Raw genomic sequence first — 13,637 nt, 5'->3', positions numbered from 1 at the left:
GTCTAAAATACCAGAAACGTTTAAGTGAACTTTAAAAAGCTCTTTAAGTCAAAGAAAAGAGATTCATAAATCTGTATTTTTAAAGATCATTTTCAAAAATGAGCTGAACTATGTTCATGTTTGGAATGTTTTCTTAATACTCTTAATGCTAAAACAGTGAAAATAATGAGGCATGTTATTTATAACAGGTTTATTTTTTACATCTACAGGAACAATATTGCACATCTACAAATAAAACTCATTAAGATATAAACATGTTGAAAATTCCTCAAATACTTAGTACGTGCGTATTTTTCCTGTTTGTAAATATTTGTTCACAGAATGCTACACAGGAATGGGGAACAAAAAATCCTGCAAAAACACACTTCTGGGAATGAACAGGGAGAGATGAGACAGGTGACAATATAAGGTAACAGCCTAAGGCAGTGGGAAAAGGTGCAGGTGGAAACAAAAGAACTATAGAAATTGGGAGTCTGGAGAGAGCGCCAAGAACCAGGTACCTGGAGGTGAAACATGAGCTAGACCTTCAGGAAGGACAGGCTTAAATAAGTGGACATGTTGAAAGAGGGCATTTCAGAGCCAGCAAATGTCACAGCCAGGGGAGGAATGGATGCTCTGAAGTTGGGGAACAGCAAGTGACCTCTCTGGGGACTGCACTCCCTGAAGTGTAGAGGCACAGCTGGTGCCGTATTGTGGACAGCGAGTTCTGGGTTGAGGAGTCTGCCTGGCAGGCAGTAGTGCCAGAGTCCTAATAAGAGAGTGACAATCAGAGATCATTATTTCAGGAAAAATAACTGCATGTAATAAGTAAAGATAGACTTAAAATGATACAGAATCAGGAGAGGGCTTGGACAACAGCAATCAGTGGATGCTGAGGTGATAAAGACCTGGCTTTGGAGGACAGAATAGACACAGAAGCCCCGAAAGAAGGACTAAAGGATTATGCCCAAACCCAGGTGTCTAGTGCAGTAATGATACATCCAAAAGAAATAAAGAGAAGCAGTACTGGCATGGGGGAGCATTAATGATTTTTACTTCAGATGCTTTGATTTTGAGACTGTTCCTCTCTCACTTTAAAAAAGAAAATCTCTTTTCCTTCTAGAAGTCATTGCAGCAAGTCCAGCATGAGCTGGAAAACTTACTGTTGCCAGGAGCAGGAGCTCTGAAGTGCATTCCTAGTTGCCACCAGATTCAGCTTTGTGAAAATAGAATGATCTCGCGCTGGAACCCGGAGAAAGCAGCACAGAATTTCACAGGCACCAGGCACTGACGCATAGCTATTCAAGGGGAAGGAGAAGGACTTTCCCACAACCTTGTCCCACAAGAGCTCTTAGGAAGACAAGATCAATTTAGTGTCAAGAAACAAAGTCATCCAGATCCATGATCCTCAAACTTCAGCACATATCAGACTCCCCTTGGAGGTGTTGTTAATACACAGATCTCTGAACTTCACCCCAAAGTTTCTGATTCAGCAGGTTAGGACAGGGCACAAGAATTTGCATTTTTTACAACTTTTCAGGTAATGATACTACTGGTGGTCTGAAGACCACATTTTGAGAACGGCTGATCTGGAGAAAACTGACAAAGAGAAAGAAAATAAAATGTATGTTAATATATGTAATAATGAAACCTCTTAATTTTAATACATAGTATCCAAATTACAAAGATCATCCCAATCATACATAAAACGTTATGGCTGGGTGGAGCATCAGGAAGATGCTTTATGTTAAATAAAGAAAATAAGATGTGAGGAGAAGAATGTAATATTTTGGAAGAGGAGGAAAAGAATGAAACATGAAAATAGACTAGGAATTATTTGCAGGCAGAAAAGGAGAAAGCAGATGGTTAAGCACAGAGGAATGGATTGGAGAACCTTGATTCTTCTTGATTCAAGATACTATTTTCTGTTTCATTGAGAAGATCAGAACTGGCTTCCAGGAGGGGAGTTTTCCAGACCTGGCTTCCAGGAGGGGAGTTTTCCAGACTATAGAAAGGCTGGTGCCAATGATGGTCCTACAGCTACTCCTCCTAGGAAACTCTCATATGTTTGAGTATTTGCTAGAAATGTGGGCACCTTTTTTTAAATCTCCTTATTCAGGAAAAAGGGCCAAGTGAATTTTTGTACATGATGCTGGGTGCGGGTCTAACCTACTACCCAATGCCTTGCTTATGGATATTTAATTTTCCTGGAACCATTGTTGAAAAGATCTCCATTGATGGTTTAGCATTCTTGTCACTTCATTCTGGGATCTCAATTCCATTGGTCTCTATGGCGGTCTTTATATCAGTACCATATATTGTGGCAGTTTTCTTCTGTTCCTACACTGGTGAGCGTTTTTACCATGAAAGATGTTGACATTTGTCAAGTGTGTTTTCTGCATCTATTACGATGAGCATATGAGTTTTTCTCCCTGCTAATTCTGCTAATGTGGTGTACTATGTTGATTAATTTTCATATGTTGAAACATCCTACCTGCAGAAATAAATCCCACTTGGTCATGGTGCCTCTTTCTAATATGTTGCTGAGTTTGGCTTTCTAGTATTCTGTTGAGAATTTTTGCAGCAATGTTCATAGGAGATTTGTTCTATAGTTTTCCTTTAATGTAGTGCCTTCGTCTAGCTTTGGTGTTGGGTAACGGCTGACCTCATGGAATGAATTAAGGAATGTTCTCTTCATTTTTTTTTTTAAAGAAAAGCTTGAGAAGGACTGGTATTAGTTATTCTTTCAATATTTGCTAGAATTCACTGTGAAACTATCAGTTAAGTGCTTTTCTCAGCTGGAAGATTTCTGAATCCTGATTTATCTCTAGCTGAACAGGTCTATTATGATTTTCTCTTTCTCATGATTTGGCCTTGATAGTTGTATTTCTAGGATTTTTTTTTGTTTCACTGAGGTTACTCAATTTGTTGAAAGTCTTGCTAATTTGCTGGAATTTGATTGGTCACAACACTCCGATAATCCTTTTTGTTTCTATAGAATCAGTGGTAATGTCCTATTTCCAGTTTTGTAACTTAAGTCTTCTCTCTTTTTCTTTTAGACTATCTAGCTAAAATTTTATCATTTTTTTTTTTTTAATTTTTTCGAAGAACCAACATTAGGTTTCATTGATTTTCTCTACCATTTTCCTTTCTCTATTTCATTCATCTCTGTTCTAATCTTTGTATTTCCTCCCTTCTCCTAGTTTTGGGTTTAGTGTGTTCTTTTTCTAACCCCTTGAGTTATTTTCTTAGGTTGTGGATTTGAGATCTTTCTTAGGTTTTGACATAACCATTTATAGCTACAAATTTTCCCTTTAGCACTGCTTACACCACATCCCATAAGTTTTGGTACACTGTATTTTCATTTTTCTCTATTTTTTTCATTTTCCCCATGATTTCTTCTTAGATGAGCAGGTTGTTAAAGAGGGTGCTAACTTCCATAAATTTGTGTTTCTCTAATGGTGTTGTGTTTCCTTGCTTTTTCGAGTTTTGTGTAGCCTTGTTGATGATGCCTGCACATTTCGGGGAGCAGTGACCTCTCTCTTCCAGATTTACTGACTGGCTTCAGTGGGAAAAGCCTGAGGGTTAGAGGGCACCGCCAGATGCTGAGTGGTAGCACAATCGCTGCCCAGCTCTGCCACTAAGGTCCACATCGGCCAAGACTGAGAGGGTATTTGGCAGGTTGGGCCGTGAGTGTCTGTGATAGTAGTAATGGTGGCAAGGGTCTTAGGGGCCCTTAGTGGCAAAGGCTACTGTGTTCCTCTGGTTTCCCTTGGCTTCTGAGGTGGGGAGTGGAGTCCTAGACAAAGCACTTCCTTGTGGAACTGATCTTGGCATGTGGGAATGCTGCTGGCCATGGTGACACTAGGCTTTGGGGCATAGGCACTTTTCTATTGGTGGTGGTGCCAGTGTTGGAGGCACAAGTGTGATCAATTTTGTTTTGTGATACCCCCATGGTAAATGAAACTCAGCCTCTTTATAAAGCACAAATTATTTAAAAAAAAAACAATTAACTGATGTGGTTAGAATATGTTCATAGAGTTCAATAATTCTTGAAAGAAAACTTACTTTTAAGGTAACTGTATTACTTGATGTAAATGACATAAAATGCACAACAGACCAGTTTCCATATTGAGCACAATGTATTGCTCTATGTAACAACAACAACACACACACAAAAAAAACTTAGAGCAGGTGCTGGTCTTCGACAGAGATATCTCCAACAGCTCAAGGATATTACCATGAAGCCAGTTTCCCTGTTGCTTTGCTCTGCCAAGTTCATCCTAACAGTGTCTGCTCTTATAGTCTCAAAATAGCTGTCAAGAGTTTCTGGATCCAAATGCCTCTTTCTTCACATCCCAGAGGAAGTGAATATTTTTGATCCAGAAGCCTCAACAGAAACCCTCGTAATTAATTGACCTGTTTAAGACATCTGCCAATTCCCAACTAAACCAATCACTCTGGAAAGGGCAAAAGGGAGTAGGGTTGGAATGTGCTGACTGGCTTCGGGAACAGAGGTCCCCTATGATAGAGTGGAGGGTAAAATCAGCACCCTACAATCTCATGGTTCTCCAGATGAAAAGGATGATGACTGGGAAAAGAGAAGAAGGCATTAGGTGATGGGGAGATGATAACCTACAGGTGATATTGTGATATAGTACGTTTTAAATTTCAGTCTTCCTTTCTGAGGAATGGAGCCCTTTTTCTGAACAGCAGAGATACCTAACTCATTAGAGAAGAGTCACTTGGTCTGATGAGGTAAGAAGATCCATGGGGGCAGGGACAGGGTACCCAATCTGAAGGGGCTGAAGATATATTTTGTAAGTTAAACAGAAAAGGGCCCCTTTCTGAAATTCTTGCTCGGAAAAGATGTGTTGTTTTTGAAGCACTTGTGCCTAAGTATTAAAAATCACTCTCGGATTGCTTCTGTTCTTGACAGCCTTAAGTCTTTGCCTCCTAATGAAGTGTCAGAACGAAATGGCCAGGAAAATAATGACTGCAATTTTGCCGATGGTTTCTGTGTTCCTTGGAGTGAGTCACTGCTCCTTTGCAAGGCAGTAAGAGGAAAAAAAACATGGCTAAAAATTTATAATGGCTCCTAACAGCCTGGCTCAGTACTAGAATTAACCACATTCACCCTTCATTCCATCCTCGTTCCTAAACCCTTTTTATTCACCCTCAAAGACATGTGCACACTTAGTAAAACCATTAGATTATACAAGTAAATATGAACATTTAATTATATTTAACAACTGGAGTTGAGGGGATACATTTGTTTATATAACCCATTCCTCAGAATAAAATGAATTTTCAATTTGTCATTAAACCTGTGGTGGTTTCAATTTGCTCACTTCTCAAAAGCAGTTATCTATTTTTATTTTTAAGTATAAAAGGGAGAAAGCTACTTATAACACTTCTCAAATACAAAATTGTGCACTTCTCTAATAAAAAATTTACTGAATAAGGAACCACCATTAAAATTATGCTTTCTGTTGGTTTTTGGTACCAGGGATTGAACACAGGGAGCTTTACCACTGAGCCACATCCCCAGCCCTTTTACTGTTTTATTTTGAGACAAGTTCTCACTAAGTTGCTTAGGGCCTTGCTAAGTTGCCGAGCCTGGCTTTGAACCTGTAATTCTCCTACTACAGCCCCCCCCCCAGTTGCTGGGATTACAGGTATGCACCACCATGCCTGGAGAAATTACATTATTCTAAACATAAGTATATAGAATTAGATGTGCCCAGAGCTCCATGAATCCTAAACATATAGTTGCCTTCATGTTTACATGCACATATATGACATTCCTATGTGCAGTTATTTATTTATTTTTTTATTTCCTCAGTTTGATTCTACTCTACCTTAGGAAGATGTGCTTTCTTCCGTGTTATTTACTAATTATTCCCTTCTAATCCAAAAGTCTTTTCTTTTTTTTAAATTGTTTTTATTTTTTAAATACATGATAGTAGAATGCATTACAATTCTTATTACAAATATAGAACACAATTTTTTATATCTCTGTTAGTATATAAAGTATGTTCACACCAATTCATGTCTTCATACATGTGCTTTGGATAATGATGTCCATCACATTCCACTATCATAGCTAACCCCATGTCCCCTCTCTTCCCCTCCCACCCCTCTGCCCTATCTAGAGTTTGTCTATTCCTCCCATGCTCCCCCTCCCTACCCCACTATGAGTCAGTCACCTTATATCAGAGAAAATATTCAGCATTTGCATTTTAGGGATTGGCTAATTTCACTTAGCATTATCTTCTCCAACTCCATCCAATTACCTGCAAATGCCATGATTTTATTCTCCTTTATTGCTGAGTAATATTCCATCGTGTATATATATGCCACATTTTTTTATCCATTCATCTACTGAAGGGCATCTAGGTTGGTTCCACGGTTTAGCTATTTTGAATTGTGCTGCTATAAACATTGATGTGGCTGTGTCCCTGTAGTATGCTGTTTTAAGTCCTTTGGGTATAGACCAAGGAGAGGGATAGCTGAGTCAAATGGTGGTTCCATCCCTAGTTTTCCAAGGAATCTCCATACTGCTTTCCATATTGGCTGCACCAATTTGCAGTCCCACCAGCAATGTATGAGTGTGCCTTTTCCTCCACATCCTCGCCAACACTTATTGTTGTTTGTATTCATAATAGCTGCCATTCTGACTGGAGTGAGATGATATCTTAGAGTAGTTTTGATTTGCATTTCACTAATTGCTAGAGATGATGAACATTTTTTCATATATTTGTTTATTTATTATATTTCCTCTTCTGAGAACTGTCTGTTCAGGTCCTTGACCCATTTATTAATTGGGTTATTTGTTTCTTTGGTGCTTAGCTTTTTCTAATCCCCCTTCTACTAAACTGCTATGACAGCTATACAGAAGAGTCATCTGGCACATCTTATATGCCATCTTATGAAGTTAAGGGGGGCTTGCTCTTTGTGTTGCTGTCTCATCTCCCCAAACACAATATAAGGTATTCAGGATGTTTTGTGTCTTTGAATCTCCCCAATGTTGTTGTTTGTGTGTTTATTTGCAGTACTGGAGATTGAACCCAAGGCCTCACACAGACTAATTAAGTGCTCTACCACTGAGCTATATACCCCCAGATCTTTTTATTTTGTTTTTTTGAGACAGGGTCTTGCTAAGTTGCCCAGGTTGTCTTCAAACTTGTGATCCTTCTGCTTCAGCCTCCTGAGTAGCTTAGATAGGAATGTGCTACTGTGCCTGCTGAATCCCCCCTCAATTTTAAACAAAGTAACATGAGTTACAATATAAGCCCTTCATGGTAGGGGCTTTATCTGGTTTGTTTTCTAAAGGTAGCTCCTAGAATCCTGCTTTGACACAAAGCATATACTCAATAAACAATTACTGAATGAAAGAATAATCATATTAATACTATGTGTTTAAAAGAAATTTGTTCAATTGAATAGTACTATTAAGATAATCTTAGCTATAACTATGCTTTTAATTTTTCAATAGCTGTGTGATTTTTATCAATGACCCAAATCTATGACTCTGTAGCTTAGCATTGTCCTAAGATACATGAAGAACTTCCCTGCCCTGCCCCCAACATGAACTAGAATCAGTTTACATTCCCTAGGAATCCATGCTTTACCAAATACTCCACTTCCCAATATTTGCAGACTTACTTTTATTACACCTTCTTTTAATCTGAGCATGGCTTTCTCTATAAAATGGTTAATCTTGCCAAAGACCAGGATTGTTGTTTGATTCCATCTCTATCAGTTCACACAGTGGTACAGCCAAGCAGGCCTCCTCTAGCAGTGGTGAGGACCAAGGTAAATTCAGCTCACTGGCTTTAGGGTACATGCTGGTTGGGGGTATAGTAAACACATCACTTTGTGTCAAGATCATCCACTCTCAGATGATTGCTCAAAGGAGTTTTCCCCAGCTCTGAAAATCCCCTTGTCTTATATTTCTCCTTTTAAATCTCATCATTTAAGGTGAGACTTCCCACTATCATTGCTGAGAGCCACGGCCGAGTCTGTATGGCCCCTGGCATTTTGCCAACAGTATTGATTGACAGGCGAGGCATTACTATCCTCCTCTGCCGCAACTTTTGAGTTCTCGCACTATTTTGGAGTTCTCATGGGGATTTCCGGGGATTCCCCGAGAGTTCCCATTAGAACTCCAAAATAGTGCGAGAACTCAAAAGTTGCGGCAGAGGAGGATGGTAATGCCTCGCCTGTCAATCAATACTGTTGGCAAAATGCCAGGGGCCATACAGACTCGGCCGTGGCTCTCAGCATATCATGAGTCCCTTCATTTTGCCCTGTTCTATATTTGGTGAAGTCTAATAGTTTACCTTGCTTTCTCCTGTTTGTTTTTCTACAAAATCCCAGAATTCTCTAGCAATAGAAGCCCTGTGATAGGTTTCCTTCCTATGCTGCAGGGAAATATCCAGCAAGGGACTCCTCCTGCAAACCTCTTTCCTGAACTCCCATTATTATCAAGAGGGACTAACAGTTCTTTTATTCTGGTTTTTGGTTGGCAACTGATGGCAGCACCAAGTATTATTTAGGTAAATTACCAATGTCTTCTGTGTTTACTTTCGAGAGGGACTCTCATACCACCTCAGTGAACTGAGCTCCAAGAAGTGACAGCTGCAAGGCCATAAGAGTATGTGTTCACGATGAACTCAGATTGTCAGCAGGCAGTGCTCTCTGATTCACTGAGTTTTTGGTGCATGAGAAAATAAGTTGGCTCCTGGTACAACAATTAGTAATGGGTGCAATTTTCTGGTGTTTATACTAAGGATTTGTGGAATTAAATTTCTAGTGGAAAGATCAGTCTGGGTATACATTGTCCAAATGAAGTCATTCTCTTTCCCGAACAATTTTTATTTTATCTCTCTTTAAAACAAAATGCTTCATGAGTTGGTTATTTGAACTAGGTAACAGAAAAATTAAGAACATTTTGAAGCAGAAACTTAATTGAAAACTGGATTTGGATTTGGTAGGTTTTTTTAAAAAAAGATCAGATATATTCAACTCTTGCATTTAACCTGTAGATGTTAGCTATATGATTAATATTTGCCATACATCAGGTGACTCGAGTATGCAAAGGCAAACTTTTAAATCGGGCCCCCAATTCTCTCCTATTCTTGATTTTTCTATGTCCACCATCTCTTCCAGCCATTTAGATTCAAAGCCAAAGTCTACCTCCAACTCTCAATGGATTATGATTTCTAATCATTTTCCAAATCTGGTGAATTCCACCATTCCATATCTCTTGTATGGAATATTAACATAACCATATAACTGAAGTTATATCCCACACCAATCCATTCTACCTAAATCCATTTAATGCTTTATTAGTACCTTGTGAGCTGCATACAAACTCCTAAAGCAAGTATTAAGTTGCTTTCCTAATTGAGCCAATGTACTTTTTCAGTCTTCCTTCTCACCACTATCTATAATTTGGCTTCAATAAGAGTTGAAACCATAAACTCTTAAGCCACACACCTCTGTTCTTAATGACCCTTTGCTCATTCTGTTTCCTCAACCTAAAAGTAGCCCTTCAAAAGCCACTTTCCCCACAAAATCTTCTCTAATCACTCTGACCAGATCTACATTCTCTCTTGAGTCTCCACAGAGGTACTTGGGCATCTCTTATCCTGCAATCCCTGTAGTTATTTATGAACTTTATGTCCCCCTCCACCCCACTATGTGGATACTTCATGAGAGTTGAGAACTTGTCTTACTCATGCCCAAGGTTCCTGCAGCACCTTGCATACAGAAAAAGGCTTAGGACATCCCCAAAACACAGAGCATCTCTATAAAAAAGATGCTATTGGTGGAGCTACAAATGTCATGGTATCCTTTATTGTACCCATTACATGAAAACCCAAGCAAATGTCTTTTAGCCTCAGAAGCTATCACTGAAGACGGCAGCAGCCCCTGTTAAAAACAACAGTCATCAGGCAATTTTTGACTATTGGTCCACACTACATATTTCATTGCCCCTAAAATGGTGAACAATCACTTCTGATATTCAACCTGTGGAGTTTTTTTTTGATGGATCTGTCATCTTGTTTCCCATTTGAAACAATGAAACCCTCAACTAAACTGCTTTAAACAAATAAGGACATATATTGTATAAAATCATGGGAAGTAGATGAGCTCTTCAAAACAGATGATTTAAGTAACACAGTGCTATCTGTGGACTCACGGGATATTCCCATATTTCTGCTTTGCCATTCATAGATTCTACCCTATCACAAGGCTGTCCCTTTTGAATTTACTGCTAGTAACAATGGGAGACACAGCGAATCTACTCACATCTAATGGGAGAGAACAAAGGAGGCTTCTCTTCTAATTACAGAAGAAAAGTCTCTCCTTTCAGTCTTATTGGCCTGTTTAGTTCATCAGTCTAGCCCAGGATAAATAATTATGTCCAGGAAAACACCAGGCATCAATTTGCTGACGCTTAGGTTTCTAGAATAATTTCTAAAATGAAGGTTTGAGTTTTCAAGGTTGGCTAAGACTAATTAAACCATTTGGAAGAGATATAAATTACTAAAAGTAATTTGACACTCTAAAATACATAAAAAGAAGCGATAGAATGGATGCTTATAGAATAAGTAATAATTATGAACTAGAATTACTATTCAAACAATGACTGACTTTTTAAATCAAGAAACTATAATTTTTTAGGTGTAAATTTTTTTAAAAGATTTGTACAACCACTGAGTGAGATTTTGTTACACCGAGATATCAGTGTTTACCTATGGAATCTTCCTCAAGGAAGAAATGAGACTTATTTAGTGTAGATTGAATTCTATGAAGTCAGGGACTGTGCTATTTCCCATACTTAGCAGAGGGTCTGGCAAAGGGGAGATACGTTTAAAAAATTTTTCTGTTTGGATAAATAGTATAAATTTCAGTAAATGATGCATACTTGTACTAGAACAGGGCATCACACTAAAGATGAATCCTGGGTAGCAGATTCATTTAACTATGGAAGATACCCAGGGAAAGGTTTTGCAGAAGGAAACTAACTCTGTAAAGAAAAAACAACTAACTGCTGCTGTGCTCCAGGTAAGGATGTTCAATAATCCCAGCAAACATCCACAATGACATTGTAGTTGAAGAAATATCACTCTGTTTTGTTTTTTAAAAAACATAGCACTCAAACCACTTCGTTATTATCCTTCTGTGAAAGCCAAGCATTTGATCCAGAGAAGTCCTGGGTCTCTCTGGCATCTGCAAGTGAAATATGTGTTCTCAGGAGGCCTCCCAACAGAAGCCAACACATTCCTACAAAGACATCTCAAAACACCACTAACCAACCAAACAAACCGTCCTCTCCTGGATTTCCCTGTAGTGGAGAGGTTAAGCCAAAGCGTCCCCCTGTGGGCCGCCATCTTTCTGCTGACTTTCTAGATAAATGTGGCCCAGCTGTTTCACTGACCTTCCAGGACACTGGAACTTCCCGCCTCCAAATGCCATGAAGCAGTCCAAGAAAGCATGCTTCTCTAAATTTGCCTTTTTCCAGCGTTCCTGTGGGAAGAAAACATTTTTTTTTTTTCCAAATCAGCCTTATATAAATAAGCTTAACTTTATGTCTCTAGGCTAAAAATGACCTTGTACAGCTAATCCTTGCATATAAAGTTGCAGGGTTGTTGGTAATTTTTTCCAACCTGTTATTAATATCAGACACAATTGTGGTTTTGGAACAGGAACTTATAAATAAAAAGGTTGAAAAAGAATTCTGTTAAGTGGTAAATATAAATGATAACATAAATCAACCACAGAATGGACCTAAGGAGAAGTGTATTTATAATAAGGTCTTAGGCTCCATCATAAAATTGGTCTTTGTAATAAATTTAGTAATAAGACACCAACAACCCTGCCTATTAGAGAAAGCTGAGGACACAGAATGAATACATCTGGAGGCTAGTTTTGACAGTTTTACCTAAAGGCAGAGAATGAACTGAATGGCCTCCTAAGATTCTGTTCAGCCCTGTAACTCTCTAGTTATAAGAAATAGCAGATCACTGTTTTAATTTGCTTTTTATTTTGTTTATTCCTTGGAAACCAATAACACAAGCAATTTCCCAAAAAGTATGAAACAATTCGATTAGAACTGGGGGTATTTACTTTAACATGCCTCCTGTTTTCAGATTAAAAAAAATATTTTAAAGTATGGTATGCTTCTTTTTTTTATTTTTATTTTTTATTTTTTATTTTTTATTTTTTTAATTTTTTATTGTTGGCTGTTCAAAACCTTACATAGTTCTTGATATATCATATTTCACAATTTGATTCAAGTGGGTTATGAGCTCCCATTTTTACCCCATATACAGATTGCAGAATCACATCAGTTACACATCCATTGATTTACATATTGCCATACTAGTGTCTGTTGTATTCTGCTGCCTTTCCTATCCTCTACTATCCCCCTGGTATGCTTCTTCCTAAAGCATTCCTATTTGATTTGTAAGTGCTACACTGTCTACTTTGCAAATATAATCTGTACTTTGAAGCCAACTTTGTTTATGTTTATAGTTACTAGAGACATATAGCTATGTAAAAATATAGTTTAAGTTTATAACTTCCAACTCCTACCCCCCCAAAAAATATTTTTTTAAATCAAAGAGTAATGTGTATGGAAAGAGAACTTACAGGTTTGAACAGTTCAGGTTCAGGAAAATACTTTGGGTTTCTGTGTAGCCAAAATGGAGACAACATCAATAGGTCACCAGAAGGAATAGTAAAATTCTATGATAAAAAAAAAAATCGGTTCCAAATCATTTTTTAAAATTTCCTTTGAGGAGCATTTGGGTCTTTAAAAATAATGCTACAACTATATTGTAACAACAACAAACATTTCATAATTGATGGTGAGAAAATCTATCTTTTCTGGACAATTCCCTTCTACTATACAACTTGGCAATGACTGACTTCTATTTTGATTATTAGTTATACCTACATATATTTGATTACATAGAGGAAAATATTAGGTAAGTGTCAGAATTTTAGAAATGAGTATTAATCCATTCCAAAGCAGCTTTTGATGTTTGATGTTGGGGTTTGCAGCCAGTGTTCTTCATGGAAACCACAATGAATCTCTAAGTTGTGGTAAAAAAAAAAATCTAACTCTTAAGACAGGGACCATGGTCACTGTAGCACTGAGGACAGAAGTAGTTGTGTCCTGTCCCTGAGAATACTGAAGATAGTGTCAGGGCAGGGGTCAGTGGATTATTTTATTTTTTAATTATTATTATTATTATTTCGATCCAACAGCAGTTATTGGGGCGGGAAGAAGTTAAGGACAACTGGTTAGGAAAACACAGGAAAAGTCAAGTGTTGTGCATTTATTTGGTGGGGTTTATATTTGGGGTTGCCATACTCATGGGACTGGGAATAAACAAGCGTTTTCTGAAGCAGAAGAGTGGATGTCATCCTTTCCAATTCATGTGCTAATAAGTTTTCCTGATCTATAGATTATACACCCAGAACTAAAGCTATTTCATAGAATCTCCTTTTCCTCACCATTTGCGGGAACCACAAGACAATATCCCCAAGTTGTGTGATCACTAGAAGGTGACCAACTTTACTGTAATGAAGTATTTTATGAGGTAATGCTCAGTCATCCTAAGCATGTCTGTTTAACT

At 38.0% G+C, this 13,637-nt stretch overlaps 1 protein-coding gene across 2 annotated transcripts in view; it reads right to left on the bottom strand.

Annotated features, from left to right (window-relative positions):
* The window catches only part of LOC124080344 (24-hydroxycholesterol 7-alpha-hydroxylase), a 117,576-nt gene that overhangs the window by 11,964 nt on the left and 91,975 nt on the right, over positions 1 to 13,637 (bottom strand). For both annotated transcript variants that reach the window (XM_046426254.2, XM_046426255.2), the window contains exons 9-10: positions 12,646 to 12,741; positions 11,432 to 11,520 (exon numbers count right to left, since the gene is read on the bottom strand). In XM_046426254.2, the coding sequence (XP_046282210.1) occupies positions 11,432 to 11,520; positions 12,646 to 12,741 (185 nt within the window). The remainder of the gene's footprint in view (positions 1 to 11,431; positions 11,521 to 12,645; positions 12,742 to 13,637) is intronic.

Source organism: Marmota monax, unplaced genomic scaffold (genome assembly GCF_021218885.2).
Source record: "Marmota monax isolate L192 unplaced genomic scaffold, Marmota_monax_Labrador192_F-V1.1 WCK01_AAM20220418_F8-fsc00187, whole genome shotgun sequence".
Taxonomy (NCBI): domain Eukaryota; kingdom Metazoa; phylum Chordata; class Mammalia; order Rodentia; family Sciuridae; genus Marmota; species Marmota monax.
Note: the sequence above shows the minus strand (reverse complement) of the source record. Positions and strands in the feature narration are given on the sequence as shown.